General features: G+C 39.9%; 1 protein-coding gene across 1 annotated transcript in view; it reads left to right on the top strand.

Moving 5' to 3' along the window:
- LRP1B (LDL receptor related protein 1B) overlaps positions 1-17,228 on the top strand; it is a 748,625-nt gene that overhangs the window by 680,016 nt on the left and 51,381 nt on the right. Inside the window, exons 63-74 of the mRNA XM_060279545.1 lie at positions 23-116; positions 3,898-4,014; positions 5,450-5,569; positions 5,841-5,960; positions 7,020-7,136; positions 8,735-8,841; positions 10,321-10,450; positions 10,801-10,907; positions 11,841-11,973; positions 13,907-14,029; positions 15,043-15,165; positions 16,342-16,479. Coding sequence (XP_060135528.1) covers positions 23-116; positions 3,898-4,014; positions 5,450-5,569; positions 5,841-5,960; positions 7,020-7,136; positions 8,735-8,841; positions 10,321-10,450; positions 10,801-10,907; positions 11,841-11,973; positions 13,907-14,029; positions 15,043-15,165; positions 16,342-16,479 — 1,429 coding nt within the window. The remainder of the gene's footprint in view (positions 1-22; positions 117-3,897; positions 4,015-5,449; positions 5,570-5,840; positions 5,961-7,019; positions 7,137-8,734; positions 8,842-10,320; positions 10,451-10,800; positions 10,908-11,840; positions 11,974-13,906; positions 14,030-15,042; positions 15,166-16,341; positions 16,480-17,228) is intronic.

Below are 17,228 nucleotides of genomic sequence, written 5' to 3'. Positions count from 1 at the left end.
ATATAATACCTTTCTCCTGCAGTTCCGCTGCAAAACTGACAAATGTATTCCATTCTGGTGGAAATGTGACACTGTAGATGATTGTGGGGATGGATCAGATGAACCTGAAGAATGCCGTAAGTATTTTAGCAAGTTGCATTAACCTAGCATTTTCATACTGTAAGAGTCAATGTGGTACAGTGGTTAAGAGGGTTGGAGTAGGATTCAGGTCTCCACTTGGCCATGAAATTTGCTGGATGACTTTAGGCCAATCTCTCAGCCTAATCTACCTCAGAGGTTTGTTGTTTGAATACAATGGGAAGATAGAGAACCATGAATGCCGCCTTGAGCTTCTTGGAGGAAGGTGGGATATAAATTTGTCGTTGTTGTTGAGTCAATAAAATCTACAAGACTGCCACAGAGTGAATAAACAATTTATATAATAACTTAATTATCTGGAGAAATAGAACTTTTTCTAAGCGTTTCTGCTGCAAGTTGGTATAATATTTAACTTTTTAAATAATTTCCTAATAGCTCCCTTATTTATATTATAGCTTTTACAAATAATACAAAAGAAGATTAGCAGCAGTCTGGCAATCACTAGAGATTTCATAAGATGTACTGCTGCTTAGCACTTTAATAACACTGCTGCAGGATCCTGAATGTGCTGTAAAATCTGCAGATATTTTGATAGGCTCATAGTTCATGCACCTGCCACAATACTCCTGTCATTTTTTTAAAAGTAAACAATGTTTGCAGCAGGTACAAGTATGCCTGCTATAATTTTGCCATGACAGATGAATACGTGACAGGTGAATACAAATATATTATATTCATGAAAACAGGCTTGCGTAGCTTTGCATTTTCTGCATGGTAATTCATAGTGGAGACTTTTCTACTGCTTTTCTGCTGCACATGGCTTACATTGGTTGGTACACACTCTTCAGATCTCTTCATTCTCAATTTTTTAAACAAACTAGGCCAGTAGGTTTTTTTTAATCAGCATACTAAAAGCTTCCTAGAGCTCCAGTGCAACAGCAGAAGCAAAACAGGATCCCCAGCAGGTCACTTTCTTACCATTACAATTAACAGTATTCCTTCATCTGGTTATGTTGGAAGTCTGTCAGGCAGTTACTAGGCAACAACCAAATGCTGTCCGCCAGTAAAAAGCATGTAGCGGATCAGCAAAGCAGCAGGGAAGATGGCATTGGGCTAACACACCAGCAGAACCATGGTCACCCCGTGGCATTTTGGCAAACTACAGAATGGCACCCCCCTTCCTTGCCAGGGGAGGAGGGAGAGAAGACTGGCATCAGGAACAAATAAACATTGCAGATCCTGCCACCTTAGGCGGTCACCTCACCTTGCATCATGCATAGGCCAGCCCTGGGCGGAACCAATCTAGCTTTACTGCTGGCGCATCTTCGCTGGGCCAACACTGCCTCATTCTTCCTCTCCGTAAGCAGCAGCAACTCAGCTGTCAAGAGTGAATGCTGCCACTCGATCACACTGATTGCTGCTGCGTATAGGTATGTTTATACATGCGGGTCAATTCAAATGGAGTTTAGGTGATTTCTCACTATAATTTGAAACCCAGACTGGATTACTCGGGAGGAAACTAGTTATGTTTAACTGCCTTTGCTTCCCAGGGCCAACAGTTGTGTGTCAAGACCCCCAAGCCAACCCCCCTGTTAGAATAAAGGCACTTCACACAGACACTGAATTTTAAGTTTAAGGTTATTGGGCAAATTTTGGCCACAACTTATTGATTACAAATGTGAGCGGTATTGGCTTAGGCATTGGCTAAAGACTATACAGTCATACCTCGGGTTATGTATGCTTCAGGTTGTGTACTTTCAATTTAAGTACTCCACGGACCCGTCTGGAATGGATTAATCCACTTTTCATTACTTTCAATGGGAAAGTTCACCAGGTTAAGTATGCTTCAGGTTAAGTACGTACTTCCAGAACCAATTAAGTACTTAACCTGAGGTACCACTGTATCTGACTCCTGCCCCATTTGCAGGAAGTCTATAAGGGTAAACCACCCAAAGGGTAGAATGCTTCGGTGGACCCCACCTGCATCTCCCTGGTGTTCCCTGAGGCATGGCATGGCCCTAGCCTCTCAAACGGACTTCGGACAGGATCCAGGCCCTGGATTCCTTTAACGGAATACCCTTGTACCATGGCAGGGGCAGGTAATGACTGACCTCCCCTCCCCCACTCAAAATTAAGTGAATGCCTAACCGCCAAACCTTACAAAGTTCTGACGATTGCTAAGAGGTAGGCAAAAACCAAGTGGCCTGTACCAATTTTGCCAAATGGAAAAATTCCTACCCGGTCCCCGTCCCAAGGCGGGCAACCAAACGAAGTTCAAAGCAAGGCCAGAAGACATCTAAAACAACACAACAAAAAGGGGAGGGTGGGCGGGTGTTTGGCAGCGCGAAGCAAATGCTTGGCATGCGTCACACTGCTGCCTTTAAACTACTCATCACAATTACCCTTCAGATTGATTGGGCAATTGGCCCTGGGTAATTGTGGTGCCACCCTGGCATGAGGGTAATAACTCCTCCCATGCCAGGGGGGAGTGGCTTGAGGGCCTGCCCGCAACCAGGACCATCCATTAAGATGACCCCACTTGTCAAATTTCAATCAAATCTCTGAGGTCTAGAGCTCAAAGTATCCTCCTCTGCTGCAGAGGAAATGTAAGCAAGGTTAACGGTGACCTGAGAAGAGTGGCTTGCTACTTAGAAGGAGTGAAGTCACTACTGGTAATGCCATGATAAAGAACAAATATGACTCACACTGAGGATTAGGATGGAGAAAGGCTTCCCAAATGTGCAACCCTTACTATTTTTGGGAGAGAATGTTTTATTAAATCTTCCATTAATTTAGAAAACACTGGAAATGTAGAATTTTAAAAATGAATCAATAAAATTAAGAACTCATGGACCACAATATTAAATGCACATACTGCAGCAAGTACCAATGGATGATGCTGTGGGATTCATTTCTGAGTAAGCATGCATAGGACTGTGGTGTCATAGTAGTGATTTGTAGCAGTCCCATAGCATAGCAGTCGTAATTCCAGCCTAGAACATCTTCTTCCTATGGATGCCGAGAATCTTGCTAATAATTTTGGAGTTGGCTAGATTCTATTTAAACAAGCTAGTTTCACACTCACAGAGAGGCAAATTTCAGTTTTACTTATTAACCTAGGCATACACATACTTATTTTAGCTGCCCCTGTTTCTTGTTTTGTATTCAGAAGGTCTTTGTGCTTTGTGTATCAATATTATCATCCAGATATTCACAGTAAATACTGGTGCATTAAGTAGTTTGAATGCAGTCATTTTGCTGGTCTGTACTTGCAATCTGATGTCCTGAGGAACATCAGAATGCAGGAAATCCCACAGTTTACAGTTGCTGAGAAATTCAGCTTCCATGCCAATTAGCTTCCACTTCTCCTGCTTGGATGTCATATAGTTGTGGGAGAAAGGTGTAGCTGTGAATTTGTAAATTAAGAGTCATCTGGCTGAAACAATTTTAGTACAGCTAAGAGAAAATACATTTAATTGCTTCATTGAGGAAAGAGAAGCAATTAGAATCACCCAGTTTCTGATAGTTCTCACGTTGCTTTAAAAATTACAAAGTAGAGGCATGCATCCTTGTTAATTGCAAAACATTTTATATGCATTTGATTAAAAAAACACTGACTTATAATGGAACACATTCATTAACGTACTTGGACTGAGAGATAGACACTTTACATATCTACTGTATTTATTAGTAAACAAATATATGATAGCTTTTTCATAAGCCTAGAAATGCTATGAAAGGCTGTTGTGTTGTTGCTGTTGTTTTTTTAAAAAACTTATTACCATATGCAGATGTTCAACACTTGATCCTTTTTTCCAGCTGAATTTAAATGTCAGCCTGGCAGATTTCAGTGTGGAACTGGACTCTGTGTTTTACCAGCATTTATATGTGACGGAGAGAATGACTGTGGAGACAACTCTGATGAACTCAATTGTGGTAAGCATTATATGGCATGAGACTGCTTTGAGGTTGCTGTTGTCGTCTACAATCAAGTGGTATATAATTTTTTGAAATCAAAGAAATCAAAGAAAAAGCTTTTTAGAGAATCTGATGCTATAGTCTGCCATTCATCAGCTGCAGCACAGTGTCATGTACTGTGTTCCAGTTTCATTCTTCCCTTGTAAAAGGGCTGCCAGCATTTCATATCTCCTACCCAGTGGCTGGTTTAGTCTTCAATGCTATTGCACCAGGATGAGGACAGTCCTGTTTAAGATGCAGAAGTGCTGTGCAAGGGTTTAGAAAAGGTGTGGGGGAAGTGAAACCACACAAATATCCCAGCACAACATTCTAAGAACTGAAGGAGAAACCTCCCTAGTGTTTCTATAACTTACTGTTGCCACAAGAGTACTAAGGAGATCTGATACAATGCTAGAAATCTGTAAAACGGGACGAGTCTGTCTCTTTAACTGATATAGAGAATATGCCATTTTATCAGCTGTTGTGCATCCAGGTGTTTGAGTTTCCCTAGCTAAAATTCTGAATAGTACCAGGCTGCCAGTAATGTTTAGCTCTTAAGAATCATTAAGAAGTTGGAAGATAATTACAAAGAGTGTATCACTCTAATATTATTATAAGATGACTGATAACAGCTATCAGGAGAGTTACAAGAAAACGATGACCTCTTTAAACACTCTTCTTTGTTTGGTGAAAAGGCTGTCTGGCAATAAACCCTGGAGAAAATGGATGTACAAGAGGAATGAAAAAGAGTGATAGAGAAGGGAAAACATAATTACACGAAGGAGATGTTATGATGTATTGTCAGCTTGTCATTTCAAAATGCACTTGGAATTACTGTGTGTGTGTGTGTGTGTGCGCGCACACACACACACACACACACACCAAGTTTCGGGTTGTAAGATAAACGTGAAGAAGTCTGAACTTAAAACTACTTTAATGAACAGTTCAAACAAGATTCAAAGAGCCAATTCAATATCAAATATGATTGCCCAAAATGCAATAGTTAACCTCAAATCTCTTTATTTTGGGTAATGGTTGATTTTTAGGTAAGCAAATATGCCAAGCACTGCAAATCAGAACCAAGTAACAGCTCAGCTCCCACTGAAAAGTTGTGGCAGCCATGCTGTAGCAGCAGGTGTTGCTACCTGCCTTGTCCAGTCTGATTCAAGGCAAGAAGAGTGACTGGTGGCAGCATACAGTGATGGTGATGACAGCAGTGCCAGTAGTAGCATGTAGCAACACTAGGTAGAGATCCAGGTGGGGACTTATTGCAAACATCATGCTGAGTGCTCACTGAAGTCTGGTACCAGCCCTGATAATGAGGCTTTCAAAACAGCAGTAATATAGTTGAGCAATATAAAATGAGAATCACCTGAGTTTTCTGTCCTGAGTCTTCTTATTTGTTTGTCCTCAGATACACATGTCTGCCTGTCAGGTCAATTCAAGTGCACCAAAAATCAAAAGTGCATTCCAATAAATCTCAGGTGTAACGGACAGGATGATTGCGGTGATGAAGAAGATGAAAGAGATTGTCGTAAGTTACTTATGCAGAAACTCCAAAATTGCATTATTTGTGGTCAGTCAAACAGACTATACACATTGTTGTTTTGGTGAATTCTTTTGAATAATACAATTTTAATAATGTAGGAAGTGGAGATAAGACATTGGTTTTTTTGTTGGGTTTTGTTTGTTTGTTTGGAGAATTTAGAGAAAGCTAGTTTAAAATAGCTTTGATTTGTTTTAATTAGAATTTCTGAATGTTAGAAAACAGTTTCTGTACTTAAAGTAGCTCATTTTCTTTAAAGCGGAAAACAGCTGTTCTCCTGACCATTTTCAGTGTAAAACAACAAAGCACTGCATTTCTAAACTATGGGTTTGTGATGAGGATCCTGATTGTGCTGATGGGTCTGATGAGGCAAACTGTGGTGAGTATCCTGTATACTACTGGCAAATGCGATTCTCTAGTGCCTGCCCCATGTACAAGAGTGAAATATCAGCAGGTAGAAATTCAGGGTTTGCAGACATACCAAACGAGAGAGAGAGAAATCATGAAGTGGTGAGAGAAGCCAACAGGCCAAAGACCACTGAGCATACTCATTGTCCATTGAATACAGCCTACCTCTCGGATGAAAAACCATGTGAGATTGGGAATGGAATTGAGCATGCCATCTCTTTGTAACCATGTACAGGAGCAATTTTTGTTGTAAGGCTTGTAAGAATTATTATTTTTAATTACAGGTAGGTGACAAACTTAGTTGGTCTCTAAGGTGCTGCTGGAAGGAATTCTTTTTATTTTTTTTATTTTTAAAATACTCTTACTAAATTTATTACCCACCCTTCACCAGTAGGTCCCAGGGTGATTTGCAGCTATTTAAAATTAATATTTTAAAACAGTTGAAACCAAGGAAATGAGTGGGTCCTGAAAAAAACCCCAAGAATATTAAGTGTTTCATCACAACTAGTGGTAATAAAGTCAGTTCATATTGGAATCATTTCATATTAGAATGACTCCTTCTTGCAGAAAAGGGGTTTTGATCCAGTGGAGAATCCCACTGACGAAAGAGGAGAGGAGGGACTTTTTGTTGATTCTATCCTCCCTCTGCTGCCTTGCCTATTCTAGACAATCCCTAAATCATCTGAAGCAAGTTTTCTGAGGGCACAAGAGGCTGCAGCAGTGGGGGGGGGTCTTAAATTGCTTCCTCCCTTCTACTGGCAGAAGTGCCTCTTGTGAAAAGTTCTGTTTCGGATTTTCCCACCAGCCACATCCAAGTTTGGATCCAAGCAAATAATTATCCCCACCCCTGAGGAAATAATAATATGGTAAAAATAAAATGCATTCTGACATAGCAGCAGATAATTAATTCAGGACCTTTGCTAGTGAAACATAGTTTAATATGGTATAGATAATAATCTGGCATGCATTTTTCAGAATGATTAACTACCTTAGATTATTAGAATAAAAGCAGTATCTGTCTTGGTTACAGATAAAAAAACTTGTGGGCCTCATGAATACCAATGTAAGAACAGCAACTGCATTCCAGATCACTGGAGGTGTGACAGCCAAAATGATTGTGGTGACAATTCTGATGAAGAAAACTGCAGTAAGTAATTTCTGAAAGTACATGTGAAAGGGGATCTAGGGGTCTTAGTGGACCACAAGCTTAACATGAGTCAACAGCGTGATGCAGCTACAACAAAAAAGCTAATGCTATTCTATGCTGCATCAACAGAAGTAGATCAAGTCCAGATCTATTCTGCCTTGGTCAGACCACATTATTATTATTATTGCAGAAGCTTGTGCAAGATGAGGTTTCCCCTTCCTCTGCCTCCCCTACCCCCGTATGTCCCTATGCCTTCCCAAATTGACCAGGGGGGGGGAGCAGGAGAATACCCAGAACAGCATACAGCGGGGGGTGGGGAGAGGAAAAGGAGGGAGATAATTTCATCAGACAAGCAGAAATGCTCGAACTGATGGAGTGATCTCCTTAGCACTACATTGAATTCCTCTTTTTAAAACTTTGGCCTACATTGTAGTAACATCAAAAGCTTTGGGGAAGCTTTTGATAGTTAAAATAGTCCCTTTTAAAAATGCATATGTTCTTATATGGAACTAAAAAGTGGAGAGCCTCTGTGGGTATGTAAGAGTAAAATACCTTTTATCAATAGTTTCTGAATTTCAAGCATACTTATTTTAAATATGTATGAGCATACCCCTCCCCCCCATTTTTAAGCTGGAATTTTTTTTGAAAAAATAGTAATAATGTCACAATATTATTACACACCACCCCAATCTCTGCCGAGCAGCTGCATAATATTCCAGGGGTTGCAGGCATTCCCTACCCAGGGTTAGTGTTTCCTTCAGGAATAAGGCTCAACAGAGGCTAGTTTATTCACACACACACACACACACACACACACACACACACACACACACTATATATATATATATATATGCTGTATATATACATAAGCTGGAGTTCCAATGGAGGGGCTCACAGCAGCAGCAGCCCAAAACACACCAGAGTATTCCATGGCAGCAGCAACAACAAGCCCAGCACAACCCAGCTTCCTGGTTACATCACTCCAGCCCTAACCCCCATAGCCTAAGTTCTGGTCTCTTTTATAACCCAGGGGAAGACCCTTCCTTTGATGTCCTAAAACTCATTGCCTGAAAAGGGATTAGCTTTTCACATTTATTCACACTTAGCCCTTGAGAGAGGGAGGAAACCAGCACATTTGCAAATGAGACCTACCCTTTCATTCTTTTGTTTCACCTAAATGGCTTATCCCCAGGTGGTCACCGCACAAGGAAATTACCTCAGCTAATTAGCTTTTAGACTTGTTGATTCTACAGGATTACAATGTCAAATACACAACCCAGGAAGTGTGCTTAGGTTAATTAACTCTTCGCATATTAACAGCTGCCAGCCCACATCTTGAATACACACGAATCCAGCTATTATGGGTCCTCACATACCAGTTCTAATTAAATTCTAATATTTATTAAACCCAATTAGCACCCTCGGATGTATAACATTATAAATAATATAAAGGGAGAACACAAAATTAATGGGACCAGGAAACAGTTCTGATTCCAGTTCTTAGTGCATCAAGGGTAAGCTTGGGAAAGTTAAATCAAACTAAGAAAATAGTTCTCTAACTTGTGTTTAGTTCGAATCTGAAACATTTCTTCTTTCAGAACCACAGACATGCGCTCAGAAAGACTTTCACTGCTCAAATGGAGACTGTATGTCTGCAAGATTTTGGTGTGACGGTGATTATGATTGTGCAGATGGCTCAGATGAGGTAGGGCTTTGCAAGAGATTGGTTTTGATACTTACCACCTACTGTATATATGATGGGGTACTAGGGGCAGGGGATGAATTGCCTTTTCCACCTCAATACCCCCCAGACATCCATGCTTGGGCTTATATACTGATGCACACACCACCTAAAACCATGTGATCAATACTCTACGTAAGATCCAGGATTAATAACTTGGTTTGAATCTACAAGTATTGGTCCCGGTTCCCCTTCATAGCTGCTGCGCAAGCAGACCCAAAGGCAGTATAGAAATATATGGCAAGAGTGGCAAATGACTTTAAACCCACTCCTTTACATTGTGTAATTGGTAAGACAGAAGAACATACTGCCAAAAATTCAGTTTTAGTATTAGTTTTTGCCTAAAGAAAATTTAGGCTCAAGTGTAAGACTTTAGAGGCTCAAACGTAAGAATTTCTAGAAAGTTAAAAGTAAGGTTGAGTCAACATGGTCTCACAAAATTCTTCACGTCATTGGTACACTGCAGAATTGGGGTCAATTAACTTTGCTTAAAGAACTAGATTGCAGGAAATATCCTTATCTACTGAGGGAAGTTATTCAGTAGTTTGCATTGGGGGGGGGCTATAGTACAAGAAACAACTAGCCAGTAAGACCTGTGCATAAGGAAGTCAGCATTTTAGGACACTTGTTTGCACAGAATAAAATGTCATCATAGCCTGCTCAGTTGAGGAAAAGCAAGCTACCATACTTGGTATCAGAAATGATGAGTAAAACATTGCTTCCCAACAGCAATATGGTTTCTTGTTTTTTTCCAAAGCAGAAACATCAGGGATAACTTTCTGACTCCCTCAGAAGGTGGTAGACTCTCCTTCCTTGACGTTTTTAAGTAGAGGTTGGATGACAGTTGGTCATGGATGCTTTAGTTAAGATTCCTGCACTGCAGGGGCTTGAACTAAATGAACTTTGGGTCCCATCCAATTCTTTGATTCAATGCATAATCAAGCCTCATCTTAATCTCTTTTAAGTCCAGGTCCAAACTACTGTGAAGCTTTGTAACTTTGGAATTAAGAGTTCTGAAAATTCTAACCTTGCAAAAATTTGACTGCTGTTTAATATGTGCCCTGTCATGTGGTCTCAATATTCCATGAGGTGGAAATATCACAGAAAATAATAAGAAAGGTTTCATATATCCCTATTTTTAGCTGAAATTTGAAGTGATAATTCTGAATGTACTTAAAGAAAAATGTCACCGTATTTGAGGTGGCCATGTCCATGACTGTCCATGACTATCACTCAATCAAATTGATAAAATTGTTACTATACCCGCTATCCAGTTGTGATTACTATTCCATTTTATAACTTCTGCTACTTTTGTATAACTTTGGAAATGATTGTTTTATTACTGGAGAATTCACAAATGCTGTTCGTTTTCAGGCATAATCTTCTTTTTTCATTTCATATTGTATATTACTTCAATTAGTTGCATTATTTTGTTTATGACAGAGATACTGTGATTCTGGCTGCCTAAAAGACCAGTTCCAATGCTCCAATGGTCAGTGCATTTCCGCAAAGTGGAAATGTGATGGACACGATGACTGCATTCTTGGGGAAGATGAGAAAAATTGTGAACCAGGTAAATCTTTATCTGGAGGGGGGGGGTTAATAGAATTACTAACTGCAATGAAAAACACTGTTAGTAATTCGAGTGATAGGTTTGCAACATTGTCACACATTTCATAATAATTGTTAATGCCACAATTATTTTTCTGTTCTATACCTCAGTCCAAAACTCAGTAAGACTAAAATTTAAAATGTCTAGATTGACTTCTGTGAAAATTGACAGAAATCAGTCACTGGAAAGATGACTTATATAAAATATATTTTGCCCTTACCAAACATGCCACTCTGTAGTTCTGTATTTTACCAAATGCCAAGCTTACAGTGCACTGCCTTTCTCTAATGCCAAATATATTTCTGAAATAGCATCTCCAACCTGCTCTTCGAGTGAGTATGTGTGTGCCAGTGGAGGGTGTATCTCAGCATCTTTCAGATGTAATGGAGAATACGACTGTCCTGACGGCTCTGATGAGGTAAGCAGTGAATTAGTCTTCACCTGACCTAAAGCTTTGGCTAGCAAATTTAGAAATTTGAATTTAAAGTAGCAAATATTATGGAATTTCATTCTACCCCAGAGGTTTCCTTGTACAGAAAATAATGGGGTAGTTGAATCTTTCATTGATTTGCATAGCTGTAGGGTCCTTTCAGTTCTGGCCCCCAAATTCTGGAATTACCTCATGTCAGAGGTTCACCAGATCTGTTTCTTGTCTGTGGCGCTTGAAAGAGAAGCTTGAAAGATCAGACAACCACTTGAGTTGTAGACGCCCAGGCTTGCTGTTTTAATTGTTGCATTTAAAAACCAATATGCAACTGGATGCAACAATTTAATCCTTACATTTTCACATTGTGACCCACTTTGATGGCTTTGGTCAAAAAGCAAGTTATACATCCATAAAGAAATAAATATTGGGAATTTCATAAGAACAGTGGTGCTCTGTGGGCTGGTTAATGAGCTGTACCCAAAAGTGTTTTGTGCTTCTGCAAGGGCACTTCCATTCACAAAACATAGATCCCTCCTTCAATTCTTTTTATACCCCTTCCTCCTCCAACCCCTGAGCTCTTTCCCAGGTCCCAACTTTCTATACTCACAAAAAGTCTTGCTTGAAAGCTGGAGAGGTGGAAAAGCCCAGTGCACAGTCACACTGCTACTCCTGTAACTTTGGATGCTAAGGAGTGGTTTTAGGGCAAAGGTGTCGATCTCATGCCCCCTCCTTTATAACTCAAAATGTTGTTGTCTGCATTTGTAGTTATTTACATTCAGTGTTAATTGTAACTTTTCTGTCACTAAGAGAAAAATGACCTACCTTTGGATTAATTTTATCAGTTTTGCCGAATTCTACTTGATCTGTCTATAACTCTGTTGCTTTTGTTTATAAATACTGCCGCATATAAATGTATTTAAACAGATGGATTGTGTAACAGAATGTAAGGAAGATCAGTTTCGATGTAAAAATAAGGCCCACTGTATCCCTATCAGATGGCTTTGTGATGGGATCCAAGACTGTGTGGATAGCAGTGATGAACAACATTGTGACAGAGGTGAGTCATTATGTTCTTCCCCACTTTTTAATTAATTGATTAATAATTTATTTATACCCCTACCATAACAGTCCATGTCAGTACTGTAATGATTTTTTCTTTCTTTTGCCATTATATGCGCGCCCACAGGATAATCCTATGCATGTTTAACCAGAATGAACCTCCCCAGTGCTTAATTGGCTGTAATCAAAACACACTGGAAGTAAAACCCATTGAACTCAATGGGATTTGATTCAGAGTAGATATGGGTAAAATTGTATTGCATAAGACTGAATACAAACAAAATAATTCTTATTTGCCCTTATTTTTATTTATTTTTGCTATAAGAATGTACAAGGAAAAGAGGCTGCCTCTGAGTAAGAGGTCACCATGGGGGGGGGGGGGGAATCTACAATAGAACTATATTTGTTCTATTGGCACAAGCCCTGTTGAACTGAAGGGGAGCTTGCAATTTGGCCTTATGACTACAGCCTTCAACTCTTTTCAGGTTGCTGTCCAAATGTTCAAGTGATATAACTTGCACAAAAGGAGAAAAAGCTGGTAGCAACAGAGGTGGTTGACGATACTCCCACCCCCTTTACCTTAACCTGCAGAATGTCACATTTTGTTCAATAGAATAGACTTTCTTCCTTGGCTGTTAGCACAACTTGGCATTTTTGTAACTGTCACTATTTTCTTCAGAAAAGCCATAGAATTATGACTTGTAGTAATCCCTTAAAATATAGAGCAATATTATCTCATTGAGGCTGCCTTTTCACAAATCTAGTTCATCCTAAACCTAGGCAATCACAGGAATAATCCCAATTTCCATATCTGAAGTGTATGTTCTGTGAAGGCTGTGTTTATAATTAAACTATCTGCTGATTTTTGGATTTGTTCTTTTATCAATCCTTCTGTGTTTGCATTAAGCCCACCTATTTTTTGAGATCTATAATTCTGAAGAAAAACACTGTTTCCTCTATTAAGTTAATTTTTCATTTTAGAAAAAGCGTATTATTTTAGAAGATTTAGGCAAATCAGATTTAGGAAGTGACCATAATAAAACCATATTGAAAATAGGCTATTTTATCTAAATGACGTGCTTCAAAATAGGATTTAAATTGTTGCCCTACTGGTGTCACTTCCACTTCCAATTGGCAGCAGCAATCAGTCAATCAATCAATCAATCAATCAATCAAGTCCATGGATTAAAACACAACACTGAATCATATATATGGGGTGGGGTTATTGGGTTGTTGTTTTTATTTCTATTTTATTCTATTCTTTGAGCTGCCCTGAGACCTCCAGGTATAGGGCAGTATAATAATAATATATACGCACACCACCCCAATCTCCAAGCAGTGCAACATTCTAGCGGGTCCAGGCACTTACCCAGGGCTCATTTTCCTTGGCATGAGGGACAGCAGAGATTGCGGTACTGCACCTCTATTACATATGGTTTAGTTAAACATATATACAATCTGAGCGTACAATGTAGGGAGTCACAGCATTAACACCTCCAGAAGGTCTTGCTTCTCCCATATCCACAGCCTAGGATCCGAGCAGAAATCAGGCATGGCTTTGTCTGTCTGCTGCCCAGGCTGCTGCCCGCTTCTAGCCTCTAGCTCACATGCATAACTCCGGCCTGTCCTTCACAGTAACAGCCTGGTGAGGGAGGGGAGCCCACTCATTTGTCCTCTGGCACAGAGCCAATTCCCGTTACCTGAACAACCCATATTCAGGGGTCCTTACTAAGAAACGTCTGACTAGTCCAGCAATTGAATCCTTATTTGATCCAGGAATTAGAAAGGACTCTGGCATACAGCAAGAGCCCCCAAATGCATAAACAAACAAGATAACAGTTTCCCAGTAGAAAAATATCATACACATTATACACACAATTAAAGCATCAACATATGTGTATAAACTATTTTGGCTTTTCCATGTTTTTCAGGAGGGAATATATGTAGATCGGATGAGTTTCTTTGCAACAATTCACTCTGTAAACTGCATTTTTGGGTTTGTGATGGAGAAGATGACTGTGGAGATAACTCTGATGAACTCCCTGAAATATGTGGTAAGTTTCATTTCCTACAGTATGGTTTGTTGATTTGACTACCTTTAGACCACTTAGTTTTCTGTTTTGCGTGGTCACTTGTTTTGTTTTGTTTTGTCTTGTTTTGTTCTGTTTTGTTTTCATACTGTACACATTGTGGGCAGGATTCAACTAAGTTGTTGAGTGGCATAGAACAAGGTCTGCTTGCACAATATTAATCCCTACTCTGTAAAAATGGCTTGGGGTGTGTGCAGCAGGAACAGTAGAAAATTCCCATTGTGTGACCCTGTTCCCTGCATGAATACCCCACTTAGCGCTATGTTGAATTCCACCCAATATTGCTAAAGCACATTCAAAGCACATTTTCCTTCTTAAAGAATACTGTGATCTGTTGTTTATTAAGGGGTTGCTGGGAATTGTAACTGTGAGGGATAAACTGCAGAGCTCAGAATTCTTTGAGGGGAAGTATGTGTTTGGAAGGTTCTTTAAAGGTATAGTGTGTATGCAGCCAATGTCTTTATAGTAAACGTTGCAAATACTACATTTGAAAGAAGCAAGTTAAAACACAGTAGTGTTGTTGCATGGTCCCTCCAAACGTTCCAAGAGGTTTTTTTTTATAGTTGAGCTAGAGTGAGAACATTTCAACAATACTTTTTCTTCTAAATCTGGCAGATTTAAAGCCATAGTATATACATGCAGTAAAGGCCTGGTTAAATGTTTAAGGGGCTGAATCCCTTAAATCTACTGGTACAACAGACTTCTGTGTCCACAGCTGAGTCTTTGCTTCCCCTCCTGTCCCATCTAACCCACCCCAGGTGGGTAGGAGGAAAGGGGGAACCTCCAGAGCAAGGGGTGGGGTAGAAGAGTGAATGGAACTCCCATTGCAACAGCAGAACTACACACATGGATCACTGGATACAATCCAAGGTTATACAGTATCTGGCATGTAATCACTTTTGCCTCTCTATTCAAAGCGGATACATTGCATCCATAATGAGCATTATAGCATTAGTTTTTTTCTCCCCTTTCCACAGTAAAATTTCCATGTCCCCCAACAAGGCCTCACCGATGCAGAAATAACCGAGTCTGTCTGAGACATGAGCAGATTTGCAATGGGATTGATGATTGTGGTGATGACTCAGATGAAGACCATTGTGGTGGGTAATTTTTTTTCTTTGGATTATCATGACCAAAGTTCTCATTTTATTTATGAAAATGTGTGGATTATATCTTGTCATCAACACTGTGCAGACGTTGTGTACTGTCCTTAAAAGATTCGGAGGCCTACAGGGTGAGACCATGTTAAGTAATGGGACGAACTGTATGGGATCATTAGCAGTTAATTGGATGATATTCATAGAATCAGAGTTGGAAGGGACCATAAGGATCATCTTCTCCAACTTTCTGCAATGCAAGAATCTTTTGCCCAACGACCCTTAGATTAAGAGTCTCGTGCTCTAACAACTGAGCTATGTATGCAGACTAGGTAGGTAGCAGGGCAGTAGCAATATATAACCCTAAGGCTAACAACTGTATCCAGTGAAATGCTAACATCTCTTACATGTTAAGGATATCCCATAAAGTCCAGGTCTTTGACACAATCACCTGGACTTCATAGGACCATTGTGATCATTTTGCCCTGATAAGTACCAAAGTCTGTACTGTCCAAGTCATGTCTGGTTCACTGAGTGAGGCCTTGACTCCCAGTGGAATAGAGAACTGAAATTAAAGGAATGAGTAGCAGAATTGACTGCAGCTAAAGCATCAGCGTGGCAACAACAGCCACCACTCCTTTGCTAGTTTCTGTCTCTTGTCCTATACACTCTGTATACAGTGCAGTGGTACTCCATGCTGTTTGTAGGCATAGGCACAGGAGGACCATAGGTGGGACCAGCATATTCCATCTTCCTTTTCCCACTCCTTGCTTCACATGATACTCAGTGAAAACAGCCTGACAATGAGGGCCAAGCTCATTCCCAAGTAGAAAACAAGAAAATGAGGTAGGGGAGTGTATGCCAACTCAGACTGCTCCCTCCTCTTGGTTTTGTGTTTTCTCACCGCCTCTTGAAGCATCAAGTGCAGACACTGTATTTCTCTGTGTAATTGTAGCATTCACATGTGCATCCTGGGATGCTGAATTCTCCCATGGGAGAAATGGAAATCTTCTGGTTGTCATATTTCATGGGCTGCTGCAAGTATATAGTAGGTCTCTACATATCCAGGGAACAGTATTTTTTTACTGGTAGTGTTTCATTGTTAAATGCACTTGTTCCATTAATGATAATAATAGCAAAGGGAGAAAAATCTGATTGCTCACTTGTAACATTTTGCAGACAAAACTACATATAAGGCAAGGCCTTGTAAAAAGGATGAATTTGCTTGTAGCAATAAGCGGTGTGTACCGGTGGAACTGGAGTGTGATCAGTTTGATGACTGTGGTGATGGTTCAGATGAGCAAGGCTGTAAAACAAGTAAGTTTGATTTAGAAGTTGAAAGTTTGCCATTCTCAGAATAAATAAAAAAAGAATGTGTGCTTATATTATATAGAACCTGATATGTGTAATCTTATAGAATTTAAATTAGCATCAACCAAACAGTATCTAACTCGGCTAGGAGAGGAGCACACCATCTGTGACCTTATCCAAGGGCCTGGACATTCACATGGTGCCAATAAACCAGAGTTTGGCTTACATGTGAAAGTGGCCACTGAGCCAAAGTTGACATTGCTTCTTGTTAATTTATTAGCTGATCAGGATCATAAAGTGCATTGTATGTTAAAAATGTGGGGAATACATAAATATCTATATTAAAATGATTTAAAGAACTCACTTCCCTTTTGCAAATACAGCTTCCAATCTGCAATCTGAAGCAGTCTTTTATGTAATAAGGGAATGAGATACATTGACAGGGCTCACCCACACTTCCCTTGCTGCTCGTCCCACCACTTTCACTCAGGAAAACCCACTCTTTACCGCTGAATTGGAGCAAACATCAACTGGGTTTTCCTCAGATTAATGTTTGCTCCGATTCAGCAGAAAGGAGAAGATTTCCCGGGGAAAGCTATGGGAGAAGCAGCACATCTCTCAGATCTGTGCTTTCTAGGAACAGGATGAGTGGAAGTGTGGAGGAGCCATTGTTGCATTTAGCCTTGAGAAAAAAATATTTATTATGTTTACATACCGTCTTTATCTTCCAAGGAGCTCAAGGTAGTGTACACAGT

Source organism: Zootoca vivipara, chromosome 1, assembly GCF_963506605.1.
Source record: "Zootoca vivipara chromosome 1, rZooViv1.1, whole genome shotgun sequence".
NCBI lineage: Eukaryota > Metazoa > Chordata > Lepidosauria > Squamata > Lacertidae > Zootoca > Zootoca vivipara.
This window is presented reverse-complemented; position numbering and strand designations above follow the sequence as displayed.